The sequence below is a fragment of the Lottia gigantea genome, assembly GCF_000327385.1.
Source record: "Lottia gigantea unplaced genomic scaffold LOTGIsca_3, whole genome shotgun sequence".
Taxonomy (NCBI): Eukaryota; Metazoa; Mollusca; class Gastropoda; family Lottiidae; genus Lottia; species Lottia gigantea.
Genome location: NW_008708986.1, coordinates 2,322,168 through 2,339,262, shown reverse-complemented (window position 1 = coordinate 2,339,262; position 17,095 = coordinate 2,322,168). Strand labels below are relative to the sequence as shown.

General features: G+C 32.3%; 2 protein-coding genes across 2 annotated transcripts in view; one reads left to right on the top strand and one right to left on the bottom strand.

The window, feature by feature from the left end:
- Positions 1-13,716, top strand: part of LOTGIDRAFT_228558 (hypothetical protein) — a 19,171-nt gene extending 5,455 nt beyond the window's left edge. Inside the window, exons 10-22 of the mRNA XM_009057160.1 lie at positions 48-215; positions 386-646; positions 858-1,013; positions 1,571-1,707; positions 1,926-2,661; positions 3,896-4,024; positions 4,175-4,300; positions 5,703-5,790; positions 6,375-6,630; positions 7,352-7,418; positions 12,063-12,146; positions 12,400-12,489; positions 13,032-13,716. Of these exons, the coding sequence (XP_009055408.1) occupies positions 48-215; positions 386-646; positions 858-1,013; positions 1,571-1,707; positions 1,926-2,661; positions 3,896-4,024; positions 4,175-4,300; positions 5,703-5,790; positions 6,375-6,630; positions 7,352-7,418; positions 12,063-12,146; positions 12,400-12,489; positions 13,032-13,124 (2,391 nt within the window). The 3' untranslated portion in view covers positions 13,125-13,716. The remainder of the gene's footprint in view (positions 1-47; positions 216-385; positions 647-857; positions 1,014-1,570; positions 1,708-1,925; positions 2,662-3,895; positions 4,025-4,174; positions 4,301-5,702; positions 5,791-6,374; positions 6,631-7,351; positions 7,419-12,062; positions 12,147-12,399; positions 12,490-13,031) is intronic.
- Positions 13,717-15,148: 1,432 nt separating this feature from the next.
- On the bottom strand, positions 15,149-16,966 carry LOTGIDRAFT_182203 (hypothetical protein). The gene has a single exon (XM_009057159.1). It carries the CDS (start codon positions 16,647-16,649, stop codon positions 15,219-15,221), a length of 1,431 nt encoding a protein of 476 aa, XP_009055407.1. The 5' UTR covers positions 16,650-16,966; the 3' UTR covers positions 15,149-15,218.
- Between the last annotated feature and the right edge of the window lie 129 nt (positions 16,967-17,095).

Here is a 17,095-nt window from a genome sequence, read left to right as displayed (position 1 = left end):
GCGGGGAATATATGGAGCATATCTCACAATAATTTCTTCGTTTGTAGCCAAGGTTGTGGACAGAAAGTGGGCTTTCTGATAAAGATGAAAATGGAATTGATAAATTTTATGTCTCTGCCTTGATGCCTTCTGTTTCCAAAGCAACAGTTAAGGCAGGAAGTAAGCTGCGGAGAATGTCTACCATTCCAGGCAGACGCAATTCAGAGGAATTGGAGGTAAGTCTGGATCATGAATCCTTTGCTTGTTGTGATTATTAGAGTGATTAGTCCTTTGTTCATTAGTTTATTTCATATAACAGTTGTTAAATTATATGATATTTTATCTATTCAAAGCATTTACCCAGAATTATTCAATAGACACACCCAGGTTTTTGCTTCATTTCCAGAAAGAAATTTTGGTGAATCAGCAAAAGAGCTTAGAATACCAACAGTCTGTTGACCAGAAGAAAAACCAAGTGAACACAACATTGAAATCTGAACTACCGCTTTCCTCCTCTCCTGTGGTCACACAAACAGCAGTTCTATTGGCTGAGTTAGCAGCTGAAGCAGACGGCTCTGGCAGCCATCTGGAATATTCAATGATTCAACAACAGAATGATGATTTACACAACAGTGGATTTTGTCCAGAGGAACCAATTGAAATACATGTTAGATGAGATTTATTAAACTTAGCTTACTTAATGACCATTTGGTTTATTTATGCATTCGATTATCGGTTGTGAGGATTGAAGATTGATTTGATATTGGTGCCACATGCATGAGGTCTGAGATTTTCTGTTCAAATTTACATTTTCAAGCTCATTTCACTGCTAGTGACTTGGAATTTGCAAATACATTTCTTGAAATGTTTTATTCCAGAAAGAAATTTTAACACCATGTGTGGTATCATTACAACAATCTTTATTAAATATGGTGGATAGCCCTACTGACAGTGATGTTACTATAGTAACTTCTAATAGACCTATCCCAGCTCATAAAATATTTCTGCGTTCCAGATGCCCTCAAATGTTACAGGTAAATATGAAGAGCTTCATATGATCAATATCTTAAAATCCAAAGGATTGTTTTCTGGAGGGTGACATTTACAAGGTTTGTGACAATCATTTCTGATTTTGAAAATTAGTGGACAGTAAAACTTGTATTAAAGACAGGTTCCTTTATTATACTTATATGAATAGAAAGTAGAGGTGTTCTAATGACACATGTGCATAATTAATTCATAATTAGCTAAATTAGAAGAGAATTACTAGCAGAATACCAACGAGTGACCGATCAAGAAAGGTCAAAAGGTCTTTTTTTGTATATCCAGACTGTACATACATGGACATTTATGATTGGTTAAGACTTTTGATTATAATCAATAAGAATATAATGTAATGATTAAGAATTTAGGAATATTAAAATTAAGGAAAACCCATCTATGTGGTCAATCAACTGACTGCTGTTAAAAGGGTTTTTAAATTTTTTTTTCATTTAAGCATTTTGTCAAGGTTAATCAAAGCATGGAGTACACTCAAACCTTAATGTTAAGTATTATATGTATTTTTATCATCCTAAAATTCTGTTTATAGAAAGTAACAGATAGAAATCAGTTAGATTTATCCAGTACACCCAGTGATGTTGTGCTTACAGTATTGAAATATATTTATTCAGGTTCTGTCCTGTTAAATCCTGGGTGCTTAGAAGGTGTCATACACCTATCTTCGAGGTAAGTCACAAATCAAAACATTTTTTGACATTTGAAATAATTTGACTTTTCTTAGAAAAAGGAATTTAATGAATTGCAAAGTGATTGCACTCATTATTATGAAGCCACATAGTATAGTATATTCCTCTAAAATAAAAGCCAGAGTTATGTGATTCTAGTTAATTTAGATATTGAATAATGTCATCAAAATAGTCCTTTATACTGCTTTGTTTTTTTAGCCTTGGTTTGGATGAACTGGAAAATATTTGTCAGACAGTCATGAAATCTAGACAAGAACATCCAGGAACCAAGGACACAGAGGAAGAAGAGGAGAACGGTTTGGATGTTCTTGAAAACCTCTGGAGCTCCTCATCAGAATTTGGCAGTGAAGATGAAGGAGTAAAAGGTCATTCAGAAGGTGGTGAGGTCAAAGGTCAAGATGACCGTGAAGAAGATGATTGGAGGGAAATGTTTTATACCCAGCGTGAACAGATCAAAAGGCAGAATTCTTATGATCTTCTAAACAACGTAGAAGCAAATGATATTTTGAGTGACAATTCTGAAAATTTGAATGAGGAAATAGACACAACCCAAAAAAAAATTGAACCAAAAGATGGTACTTGTGGTGATGAGACACCCTGTGGAAGTATGCCTCCAAATTGTGTTGTTGGTGAATCAGATGATTGCGATAGTGATAGAGACACTAAAAATGAAGAAATTAGTGTATGTAAATCGAACCCGTTAGATTTTAAGGCTGTCAGTGGAAGTATGGATTGCTGTGTGATTCCTAAGACAGATGACACATGCTCAGATAGTGAGGACAACTGCAGCATTTTAGATATTGTGGACAAAAGGCGGAGAAGTAACTCTAACAGCCAATCAAGCTTTCAAGACAACTATCTTCGGGAACAGTGCAATTCATATTCATTACCCAAGGATGTAACAGATGATATTTCAGAGGACTTTTCAAATTCGGTGAGTCACACTGAACAAGATGGATGTCAAAAAGGCAAGGTTGATTTGAATATTCTAAATTATTCTGTTATAACAACTTGTACAATGGCTGTCACAGATTTAAGTGCCAACTTGTTTGAGAGTGATGATGAACTCTTCAGTGAAGGAGAGCAAAATGTCTGTCAAGAATACAGCATGAGAAAATCACGATCAACCAGGTAAATACTCTTCAGAATACTGGTGGTTGACCCTCAGAAACTTCTATTCAAGTTCAGGTACAGTAAGAAGGGAGTCCTTATAAGGTACGATTTCACAGTTGTTGACTTAATCTTGAAATTAAGATTAATGGGGCAAAATTTTCATTATAAAAAACATAAATTATACCTGAAAATATTTCCTAAATATTCTATTTACATAAAACAAGGAAACCCATCTTTAAAACTTTCATATATGTTAAAGAACACATTTGTCTAGATTTTGATGTAGAGTATGTATATAAATTTGAGCAAAAATACTTTTCAACCTAAACAAAATTTACCTTTAATTATATTAGAGTGCTAACTGATATGGTGATACAGTCATATCAAGTCAAGTCAAATTTGTTATTAGCCAATTTTTTACCAATGGATAATTGTCCTCTGTCTCTGTTAACATGCCAGTACTAATTGGGGAAAACCAAGAATTATTTTATATTTTTAAAGCTTAGTACGATTTGTTGTCTAAATGTTTTTAAGTGAAGCTTTGGAATGTCAATATGTAAAATAACAAGGAATTATTTTCTTCTTCTCAAAACTGGCTAGGTCTACCAATAGCAATATATAATTGATCTTGTTATTGATGTTAACTCAAGGATCAGCTGTGTTCTCTTTTCCCAAATCTAACAGATGTGTTCACTACTGTACTAAATTTACTGATTGTGAACTGTTTTCTTTTTCTATTGGTTTCATTGATTTGATTGACCCAAATCTTCTTTATACTGAGTGAACTTTCTTTACTCTGAATAGATTTTAAAACATGGTATACTGGGATTTTCTTTGCATACACGTCTTAAGTTTTCAACCCCTGCTAGCTATTGGTCAAAGAAATGTACATCCAGGAATGAATCTCTATGTGTGACTAAGACAAGTTATATTCCAGTTTCATTGCTGAAATCTACACCTCAAATACTCTGATACTTTAATTAGTAAAGTCATGAGCAGAATTGATAGGTCTGTTAAACAAATTATGACTACTACTACTGTTCTTATATTCGTAGACTTCTATGGAAAAGAGTGCAGCAGACCCAGAAAGTGAAATAAATGTTGATGGCAACAATGACATATTTATACCTCAAGATGACTTTGACGATGCTTTGAATGAACGTGGAGATGAAGAAATTATTCAGGTATTTTATTTTAATTTGACCAAAAAAAAACTTACATAATATGTAATATTATATATTGATATAAATAAAAATCTGAAGGATATATAATCAATTTTTAAGTGAAGGGAAGAACTCCCGAATCTTAGAAATAACCTTTTGATTTTTTTTCAGACTAATTTTAAAACACCAACTTTATCTGAAAGTGCTAAGAAGAGGAGGGCAAAGAAACCATGGGTGGCTCCCTCGCCGTTTACTCCAATGCCTAACTATGATGCCATGAATACACCTCAATTACAGGTATTTTAACTTCTAACATGCCTTATACTAGAGGGTTAAAACTTGCAGATACATGTCTGACTGAAAAAAACAATATCACAGGGTATATTTATTTCATTACTGTTCAGAAAAATGTTGATTACTTATGTATTTAAGGAATGAATGTGGACATTGTTATCGTTATGGAGAAATAAACGCTGGTTTATCATGTGACGAGATGTTGATAACCCGCTACTCCGAATAATTTGTCTTGTCACATGATAAACCAGAGTCTATTTCCCCATAATGATAACAAGATCCACAATCATTCTAGATATTTACAATGACCGGTCAATCATAAAGTTAGTGTTTATTGGGTCATAATGATATCAAGATAAAGTTTTCAGTGTTTATTGGGTCATAATGACATCAAAATAAAGTTGTCAGTGTTTATTGGGTCATAATGATATCAAGATAAAGTTATCAAGGTTTATTGGGTCATAATGATATCAAGATAAAGTTTTCAGTGTTTATTGGGTCATAATGACATCAAAATAAAGTTATCAAGGTTTATTGGGTCATAATGATATCAAGATAAAGTTTTCAGTGTTTATTGGGTCATAATGACATCAAAATAAAGTTGTCAGTGTTTATTGGGTCATAATGATATCAAGATAAAGTTATCAGTGTTCTTGGTTCATAATGATATCAAGATAAAGTTATCAAGGTTTATTGGGTCATAATGATATCAAGATAAAGTTATCAAGGTTTATTGGGTCATAATGATATCAAGCTAAAGTTATCAGTGTTTATTGGGTCATAATGATATCAAGATAAAGTTTTCAGGGTTTATTGGGTCATAATGATATCAAGATAAAGTTTTCAGTGTTTATTGGGTCATAATGATATCAAGATAAAGTTATCAGTGTTTATTGGGTCATATTGATATCAAGATAAAGTTATCAGTGTTTATTGGGTCATAATGATATCAAGATAAAGTTTTCAGTGTTTATTGGGTCATAATGATATCAAGATAAAGTTTTCAGTGTTTATTCGGTCATAATGATATCAAGATAAAGTTATCAGTGTTTATTGGGTCATAATGATACCAAGATAAGGTTGTCAGTGTTTATAGGGTCATAATGATATCAAGATAAAGTTATCAGTGTTTATTGGGTCATAATGATATCAGGATAAAGTTATCAGTGTTTATTGGTTCATAATGATATTAAGATAAAGTTATCAGGGTTTATTGGTTCATAATGATATCAAGATATAGTTATCAGTGTTTATTAAGTTATAATTATATATATATTGGATATATTGAAGAACAATCATTGGTTCTGTAAATATTTTATATTATATTCATATGTAAGTAGTGCCCAGTTTTTGTTTGCTTCCATCTCTATCTGAAATTGTATTTAGATTTAGAATATATTTTCAGAAACAGATAAATAAATATGGTTTACGTCCTGCCTGTAAGAAACGTATGAAAGATGTTCTCTCTACAATATATCATGAAACACATCAATGTAAGTAGAATGAAATATATTGTGGAAATAGTTTGCTTCTACATGTAGCATTTTTTTGCTATTCAATTTTTCTTTACAGTGACTGATGATAATGTATCCACATCCAAACATGGTATAAAATAAGATGCCCAGAAAATAATCAGATTCCAATAAACTAGTACACCTAGTCATTAAAATACCTAATACCTGACTTCTCACTGACCAATGTTCGGACTTGACCACTATCATTTTTAGTGAGAGGTTGTTCTATTTTAAGACCAGTGATATATTAGTATATTGAAAGTGTATTGAACATCAAGGCAATCTAATATTAACATATTACACTATTATAAGCATTGACAGTGTCATACTAACAGAGTAGAAGACAATGAAACTGCTGCTTGTCCTGTTGATAGTTAATCCAGCGTTGTCAATAAAAAAAACCACTCTAAGTGTAACTTTATAGGTTACATTGACCAATTATCTGAATTGGCAATAGATTGATTCCAAGCACCATGTGTTGCGTATGAATTCAAAATTCAAAATTGTGTTTGAAACAGAATGTTTAAATTTTAATCTTAAATTTGAGAAATTTCACATTTCAGATGAAACCGACTCAGACTGTGAAATTGATGCAGAAAAATTGAATTTAATGAAGCAGAAAGTAGAAAAGATACAAGAAAAGGAGATAAAAAGCAAAAAGTCTACAAGAGGAACCAAGAAAGCACCTGCCAAACAAACAAAAACTGTTAAAAAACCTTCCTCTAAGAAAATTACCAAGCCGCCAATACAGACAATAAATTTCCCACTAGAGGGCAGTAGTGATGATCAGCTGTCATCCTCACAGAATTCTGATATTAGGTATGACTACTGATATATATTTATTTCTTATTGGTAACAACGAAAATTTTACTGGATATCATCTTACTAAGAAACTAGTAATAACTTTTAGTTAACATGTCACGTGATAGTGAAATTCTCAACCATTGAGTTACTCTGAAAGAAATTGTTAGGTACCTTTTTCCTGATCTTTATACGCCCATAAATACTATATATAGCTTATATTATAACCATCCCGTCAGTCCGTTCGTTCACATTTGGCTTGTGCTCACCCTACAGGCTACAATTCTTTACAGATTCTTTTTATTTTGTTCGTCATTGTCATTATGAAGATAATCCCTACTAATTTTCCTGATGATCTGATAATTTTTCATAGAAATATTGTGTCCGACTTAGCGTTTTCACTCTATTAACTATTTTGTGCAACTCGTGCTCACTCTACAGGCAACAATTCTTTATGGATTCTTTTGATTTTTATTTTGTGGGTCAATGTCATTATGAAGAAGATCCCTATTGATTTTAGTGAGGATCTGATAATTTTTCACGAAAATGTTGTTTCCATCTTAACATATTCACTCCATTAGCTCACTCTTCAGGCAACAATTCTTTATGCATTCTTTTGTTTTTTATATGCCAGCATGTAGTATGGAAGCATAATGTTGTCCACTTGGTTTGCATGGCTATCTTTTTTTTGATTTTCCAGTTATTTATTTTGAATAAATCTATATTTTTTTTTACATAGTGATTTACCAGAAGAAAGTATTCTGGCTGTGCGAGATGATGATGATGATGAATCAGACGGTCCAAAGGTCAGTATTTCAATAGATTTTATAGATTTTTCATGTACTTGTTAATTAAAGGAATGGACGTCTCAGAGTATCCTCATCCTATGGCTAATATTTGTGTTTAATAGTGACCAGTGGTTAAATAAGTATGCATCCCACACTATCAATTTTGCAAAAGTGACAAAACTATATTGCACAAGTACAAATGTCTGACGATGTCGAGATCAATTCAAGAGTAGAGGTAAAGGACAATAACTTAAAATATGTCTTAATCTTTATATTTTGGATAAGAATCATTTTTGCGTGATAATTAACAATTTCACTGAGATTTTTGTCTTCTTAAGTGAACACTTGTGTAAGGATGAATCATCAGTTATAATTAATAAAGATAGTTTACCATGCAAGGTAACATACGCCCATTAGCAGCTGTCAGAAGTGATAAAACAGTCTTTAGTGACTAAAGTACAAATTTTCTCATATTAAAGAAATTTTATTAGTTTGAATTCAATGATATATATATTTACTGGCAGTTATTTATGCTGAGTAATTCCACAAATTGTTTTAAAATCAATATCAATAACCCAAATACATCAAATTTTTAAATCACACAGCCCTAATATCAAGGGTGAAAATTGACCAACTTCTCATCAATATAAATAAAACTCCATTCATTTCATTTCCTTCATCGATATAAGTCATAACACCACATTTAATTAAAATCACATGAAATCATAATCTTTGTTTTTCCTTTCGTTCACATCACTTGTAAACATGATAGAGGCTACTGTTTTTATCTCATGTTGATGAAAGTTGGTATGCATGCTTATATTAAGATCTCGGTCCAGTGTGAATTTGACATATTTTCAATGAACGGTTTTTGAGATATTGCCCTTCGACTTTGTTAAAACGCATTCAAAATTTGTTAAAATAGTTCGTTAGCAGGATTGAAACTACAGTTTTCAACCGATTCTGATTAAACTTGGTGTGATCATTGGAATTGATAAGATCTCGGACAAGTTCTAACTTAACACATTTTCGATGAACGGTTTTTGAGTTATTGCCCTTGACTTTGTTAAAACGTGTCGAAATTTGATAAACATAGTTTGTGAGCAGGATTGATGCTACAGTTTTCAACCGATTCTGATGAAACTGGGTGTGATCATTGAAATTGATAAGATCTCGGACAAGTTCTAACTTGACGCATTTTCGATGAAATGTTTTTGAGTTATTGTCCTTGAAAAAAACGTGTCAAAATTTGTTCGTGGGCATAATAGAAGCTACAGTTTTAACCGATTTTGATGAAACTTGGTGTGATCATTGGAATTGATAAGATCTCGGACAAGTTCTAACTTGAGATATTTTTGATGAACCTTTTTTGAGTTATTGCCATTGACTTTGTAAACACGCCTCAAAAGTTGTTTTTTGCCCTTGATTAGAGCTGTGTGATTTAATTGTTTGTTGTATTTGACTTGTTGATATTGATTTTAAAAAATTTTGTAGAATTACTCATCATAAATAACTGGCATATTTATATATGTAATTGAATTCAAACTAATAAAATTTCTTCAATATGAAAAAATTCGTACTTTAGTCTCTAAAGACTGTTTTATCATTTCTGACAGCTGCCAGTGGCCGTATGTTGCCTTGCCTCGCAAGCTATCTTGGATGAATTGTGTTAATTGCCATTGACAAAGAAATGTGTCAAATTTTGCTTGTATTTAGGCATAGGGCTACAGTTTTTATTTGATATTGATGAAACTTGGTATGCATGTATGTATTGATGAGATCTTTGTCTCAAATTTGGTATTAATTGTAAAAAGGATTTGAGAGTTATTGCACTTGATTTACTAAAAACGTGTCTAATCTGGCTTGTAGACATGGTAGAGATTGTGATGAAACTCGGCATGCATGTATATATTGACGAGTTCTCAGTCAACTTCGAAATTGGTAGCAATCAGATGATCGTTTTCAGAGTTATTGGCCTTGACTTAGTTAAAGTGTGTCAAATTTTGCTTGTAGGCACAATAGAGATGATTGTTTTCATTTCAATTTGCATGATCATCAAAGGATTATGACCGACTGGAGATTTTTATTTCTCCTTGTATGCAGGTCGGTGAAACTTTTGACAAGATTTTAATTTGTGACAAAGAACTGTTTATGCCCACAGCGGTACGCATGGCTAGTTTGCATGGCTAGTGTACGCGCTTTTATGATATCAGGGACATGCTGTCACAGTATTGCTTGATGAAAAATGGCAAGAACATTCTCATATAGGTAGACACTTTTAGTAATAAAAATAATTGGTCATTTGCAAGTTTATTTTAATTTTTTATATAATAATCTGGTGGAAGAATGTGTTTCATAATCAGATATATTAATTTTGTAATGAATTGTCGATGTTTTATATTCATCAAATTTCACATCAACTGCTCCTTTAACTGAAATCTTTGAAATTTGTAGTTTACAAGTTTTCAGAATTATGTCCCTTTTTCTGATAAATTTGAATTGCTAATGTAATACTTATTGGAATTGGTTTCAAGTTTAAACATGTTTGAGAGACAGGGATTTAGGCAGAATTCTTTTCCATTCATTTTTATACGCCCACATGAAATGGGGGGCGTATATTGGCGTCACCTCATTCCGTAGGTCCATCCACAATTGCTCGTAAACACTCTACAAGGCACAATTCTTGACTGATTTCGATGAAACTTGGTATGGTTGTTTGTAATCACCCAAGGATGAACCCTATTGAAAATCAGACGAATCGAAAAATATTTACTATGAGTTATTGCCCTTGTTCTTGAAATGCTCGTAAACACTCTAGAAGGTGCAATTCATGTCGGATTTTGATGAAACTTGGTATGAGTGTTCGTTATCGCCCAAGGATAAACCCTATCGAAAATCAGAAAAATTGAAAAATATTTAGTATCAGTTATTGCCCTTGTTCTTGAAAACCCGTTCAATTTTAGCTTGTAAACACTCAAGAAGGCATAATTCTTGATGGATTTTGACGAAACTGGGTGTGAGTGTTTGTAATCACTCAAGGATAAACCCTATCAAAAATCAGAAAAATTGAAAAATATCTAGTATAAGTTATTGCCCTTGTTCTTGAAAAGGCGGTCAATTTTTAGTTTGTAAACACTCTAGAAGGCACAATTCTTGACGGATTTTGACGAAACTTAGCATGAGAGTTGGTTATCACCCATGGATAAACCGTATTGAAAAACAGAAAAATTGAAAAATATTTAGTATGAGTTATTGCCCTTGTTCTTGAAAACGCGTTAAAATTTTAGCTTGTAAACATTCTAGAATGGACAATTCTTGACGGATTTTGACGAAATTTGGTATGAGTGTTTGTTATCACCCAAGGATAAACCCTATTGAAAATCAGAAATATCGAGTTATTGCCCTTGCTATTGAAAACGCGTTCAATTTTTAGCACGTAATCAATTTGATGAAACTTGGTGTGAATGTTCGTAATCACCCAAGGATGAACCCTATTGAAAATCAGAAGAATTGAAAAATATTTAGTATGAGTTATTGCCCTTGTTCTTGAAACCGCTTTCAAATTTAGCTCTTATTATTCAGCCCTGAAGATTGAATATTTGCCTTCTAGAGTTTTCATGAGCTAAAGATTGAACACGTTTTCAAGAACTAGAGCAATAACTCATACTCAATATTATTTAGTGTTGTGCTAAAGAGTTCAACAGAAGTGTATGACTGAAGGTTGAATATTTCATACTGGTGATTGTTACTGTACTGCTAAATATTTATGTTCAAAGTGGGCATATATTACCTTGCCTGGCAAGCTATCTTTATGTAGGAAGTTTTTCTCTGTTATGTGACAAGCTCACGTTTAACCAATTTTGTTAGGATGAAATATAGAAATGTGCCTAATATAATATTTTTATACGCCCACAACGCATTCAAATTTAGCTCTTAAACACTAAGAGGCATGATTCTTACTGGATTTTGACAAAACAGTCCTGCGCTGAAGATTGAATATTTGCCTTCTAGAGTTTTCAGGAGCTAAAAATTGATCAATATTATTCAGTATTGCCCTAAAGAGTTCAAAAGAAGTGTATGACTGAAGGTTGAATATTTCATACTGGTGATTGTTACTGTACTGCTAACTATTTTTATTCAAAATCAAAGCTGCCAGTGGGCGTATATTACCTTGCCTGGCAAGCTATCTTCAATCAAGTACAAAGTGTCTTAAGAAAATGTTTTACAAAAGAGATTTTAAGTGCTGGTTTAGATCTGAACCAACACCAGGTATAATTTATAAAGCTATATGATTTATGTTAAGATGTACATCGATTTTATCTATTTTCATTAGCTAAAACTAGAGTTGGACTTCAAACTTCATTTCAAATTTAACATTTAGTTTATGTATCAGTATAAATCTCAATATAAAAGCTACTAAATAAAAGAGATTTGTGTATGACACTACAGACTATTTAACAGATCATTGAATAATATAGTCTGCAATCATTTGACATTTTACTGGGTCAGGTTGAGATTTGCGTTTTCTTATACATTCATAATTTTTATTCATGGTTGTTGTGTTTGCCCTTCTTCCAAATCAAACAAAGCTGTCAATGAAAGTATAGTATGTTTACCTTTCCTGGAAAGCTACATTTTAAAGAAATATAATTCTATTTATAGTGTAGCAAGAGTGAATTACATAAGAAGTTAACAGAATATATCAAGAGTAATACTGATATTCACATTGACACACTGCAGTATATAGTAAGTACATGTATATTGTAAATGTCTAAAAGCTTTGAATATAAAAACCTGTTGTGTAGGACAAGGTACATTTCAACTTTTGTTATATCTGTTTGTGTAGGTGAGTTTATACCACTGCAAACTATTTGTAAGAAGAAGTGGAGCTGCCATTGCTCTGCTTGTTTGAAGTATTCTGATTAATCCTGAGGTCCAATATCTTCATATTTTTTAAGTAATTATAAATCCCTTTATAAACTTACTCTTTGATTTACAGCCTCTTGAAATAGATATTTTTAAAAAGAGAATGACTGAAAATGGTATTAAATGTTCCATGGAGAAACTTCAGGAATATTTTGATGAAAAGGTAAACAAAATTTATTTGTTACAACAAATAAAAAATTGAATATTCTTAAAGATGGGTTTCAATATTTTTAGTGTCAAATTAAGCAAACTGTTTGATTAATTGGTGTTTGTAATGAATAATCATGTATTCTTAATCATATCATTATTGCAAAATCATAAATGTCCATGTATGTACATAAACAAAAAAAAGACTTTTTGACCTTTCTTGATCGATCACTCATTGATATTCTGCTTGTAATTCTCTTCTAATTTAGCTAATTATGAATTAATTATGGACATGTGAGACAAACTGGTATTTTTCCAAGTCATTAGAACATTTACTATTATTCATATAAGTATTTGCATTTTCATAAATGAAAATAAGGGAACCCATCTTTAAGCAAATTGATAACATTGTTTTTCATGCATTTTGTTAGAGATCATGGTAATAAATATGCTGGATAATAGTTCTTTCTAAATTAGCTTATTAACACAGGCATTTTTAACGTTTGATTTGTAAATATGCAGTAAATCTAATGGATGTTATTTTTATTATATTTTTAGTGTATTAGTTTTACCATGAAGAACAATAGAAAACCTCGCAAACAAAAACGCAAACCAAAGCTACGGAGAATGAAAGTGACTATAGATGTTTGATTGGTTATTTACCGTGGATGAATTGGTAAAATTTTAATTACATGAAGGCAATATTTCATACAAAATGACCATTATGTTTTCCTGACACAGACATTTATTTCAGTTGTGTCTTGTCTTGAAACTGTAGAAAAATTGATGGGAATCTTATGAATATATAAACTTGAGTTAATGAAGACTTTGTTCTATTAAAGTGTTGTTGAAAGTGTTTGTTTTGTTGGAACATTGAATTGAACTAATACCATAGCTTGATTTAGAAGTAAAAGAATCTGTAACTTGGCTAGTTACTGTCAATGATGTGCAACTAGAATCAGTCAAGTGTGAAGACAAACAGGATACATTTATTGTTTGTTTTAAATAAAGCATCTTTATTTCAAATGATTGTGATTTCATCTTTGCTAATTATATTTGCAAACTTATATTTCTTGTTTCTTATATTAAGAAAATATAAATGCATGGGAACTTTTTGAATTGTAGATGTAATTGAAGAGTTAATTTTTTCAAGTGCATAGAAAATTGTGGTTAATAAATTATAGTATATTATTGATATACATGCATTATTGTTTTCCTAAATAAATTACTGTATATTGCTGGGCTTTTTAGTTTCAGTTTCTGCTAATGAACACCAGCATCATCGGGACATGGCTTAGTGACAGAAATTTTGTTAGTCTATATTTTGACAATTTCAGCTGCCAAAAGTGCTGAAATTTGGGGTGCACTGGAAATTCAGTTTATTGCTTCTCAACAAAATAATTTCCAAGTTCGCACCTTCAACTTGCATCACTGATGAAGAATAGGCATTTAAAATTCAACTTACCTCAACCTTTGCTGGAAGTAAAGTTTGAAAGAAGTGTATGACTCATGTTTGAATATCTGAAGATGCCAGTGGGCATACACTAAATTTCATGGCAAGCTATCTTTTATGAAAGTGGAAGGAATTGAAATAGAATAAGACTTAAAGGGACATTCCCCATTTTATGAAGGCTGAAATTTTTTTTTGCTCAAATTCATAATAACTATACATCAAAATGTAGAGAAATATGCCCTCTAACATATCTTTAACCTAATATTTAAACACCAAAATTATTTTAAAACATTACTTAAGGTTTTAAAGTTAGTTATGCGTTTTGGAAGCTGTTAGAAAACTACTGTACAGATTTGAGTAAAATAAACGCCTTATTGTAGAGAAATATGTCTCCTACGTATTCTTAAGGTTTCAACTAATAATATCAAGCCATTATGAAGACAAACACCAAAACTAGGATAAACAGTACCAATTAGTACTCTGTTTTTAATTAACCCTTTTAAAACAAATTCAGTTTGATCAAGAAGATACATAGATATAAATAGCATACCTTAGAAATATTTTCAGTTATAATTTACGTTGTTGACATAACTTTGTTTTGTACCAAAAAGCCGAATACCCCTTTAAATTGTGATTTTTTATACATCAATATAAAGTTGAAACCTTGTGTTAATGTGCACACATCTCTGCTCTTGCTGGACTATACTTCTTCTGTGATATCTGCATTGGATTAACCAATTTGGTGACTTTTTGTTTTAGCAACTTGCATCAAAACCGATCAAAGTTGTACATGTACTGTAAAGTTTTTGATTAATGTAAGTGATGCGCCTACAACAATTTGCCTACAATTCAATTAATTTTGAGATTTGCTAATGCCTGTATCTGTGACTCACAGCACTTTAGTACGATATGTTTGAGATTCAAGATTGCAGGCAACATTGGTAGCAAGTTAATAATACTAGTTTTAAAGCATATGTCTGAAGTAAAAGGAATAAAGACAAAAATATCATTGTTACCAGCATCTTGCTCAGTAAATGCAGATAGTCATTTTAGGTGACCTGCTGATGCTCAAGCGAGTTGATACAGTTTGCTTAAATAAAGAAGTCAAGTCACTTTCATATAAATTCATGAAGCTAGTCTATGTCTCAAATGAGCAAATGGGGCGCATAACCAGCTATAATAGTAAAGAGTTTGTTATCAGGGTTTGTTAAGAACAAGAAAATGTCATTTAACAATTTTAATTGAGAATAAAATAGATAAGCTTTAGAAAAGTATTAAATATTATGATTTGATTACAGTGAAAATACTTGATTGAAACTGTCATTTAGGACTGTAACAACTCTATCAATCTCAGTAGAATTTAATTGACAATTAACAGCAATTCGAATACTGGGAGGCGGCAAAAACTTTTCTTCTTTCTCCAAATACCTTGCCACTGTACAAGCAACACCATTCTCAATAGACCTGTCAGCAACCAATTCTAAGGTTTGGATATCTAGATCACGATCATCAGAGGGTTCTACAAGTCTGATGTGTTTGACAGGAGAAAAAGGCAATCCCACAATCTGAACACCTTCAATTTTATTCAACCCTTCATGAACCCTCAAACAGTTCTCCTTCAATTGTGTCACTAGTCCTGGATCCTTTTCCAGAATTCCAAGAGCTTGAGTAGCAGCTGCAGCCAAAAGAGGAGGCTGGGATGCTGAGAAGCAATAGCCAAGACCTGAAAGTCTTTGATGGTCAATCACATATTTTTTACCAACACAAAATCCTCCAATTGAGCTTATTGCATTCTCTAAAGATGCAGCAATCAAGTCTATTTCATCTATATCTATTCCATAATACTCAGTAACACCTTTACCACTTGACCCCAACACGCCAAATGAGAAGCTCTCCTCCATAAAAATTCTTACTTTATATTTCCATTTCAGCTCGACAATTTTAGGAAGTGGACAGATATCCCCATAATTCAGATATAAACCTTCAATGACTATAAATCTCCGAGTTACTTTTGCTTTCTTTGGGTTCTTTTTGTCCTTTTGCTGTTGTTCAATCAACAATCTTTCCAAGTCCTCAGTATCATTGTGCTTAAAAAAGCGAATTTCACTTCTAGACGCTGCAAGACCTTTTTGGATAGCAAAACTAACACCTTCATCGCAATATATTATGTCACCACGCTTGGAGTAGGCTGGAATTGCACTCGATATAGTAGCGAAACCATAGGAATAGATAATGGCCTCTTCACAATTCATGAATTTAGCCAAATGACTTTCAAGTTCAAGATGAACATCCATAGTTCCATAAAAACCTCTTGGCCCACATGATCCAACTCCATATTTCTTAATACAACGGACAGCTTCCTCTTCAATTGTCTTATTAGATATCATTCCAAGAAAATTCATTGTAGCCATGTTTATGCAGGATTTATTTCGAATATTGATATATTTTCCTGGTGGTCCAGTAACAATGTTTTTCTCCATTAACTTAATGATTGGATGGTCTTCAGGAATGTCTGGTACAAGTGGTTCTGGGGTCCATTCTGCTATCAATTCATCCTTTTCTTTCTCTGATAAAACTGTTTTCTCTGGTTTATAACTTTTGGAAAATATGAGTTTGATGATGAGAAGAACCAAGCAAACTTCAACTATCAAATGGTAAGTCGGTGTTCTCAAGAAACTTTGAAACAAATCATACATGTCCCAGGTAGCTGGTAATGTCTCCATTATAAGAATTATTAACTCTTACACTGAATACTGAACGACGTGGACAACAAACTACTCCGATTCCGAAAAAAGAAATGAGTCAATTAACTAGGCAGGCAACACTCTTTACAGTAAAAGGCAACACCCTTTTTCACCACAATGTCACATTCTTCAAAGTAGGTCTATACTATAAGACTTTCGAGCTAAGCTTTCTTTTTAAAATGTTGTCAAAGTTTACGCCAATATTATTACTAAGCAACCCTTAAGAACGCTGTATTGGAAATACTTCCTTGCAAAATTAACAAGACGAAACACGATTTGCCATGCTAATAAACACGGCCGACATTTTATGTGAATATCACGTGTTCGTGAGACAAGCAATCGATATGATGACTAGGAGATGGAGTCTACTAAACTCGAAATCCCAGATCCCGGCTTGAAAGTTTTATGTAGTCAGGATCAAAATG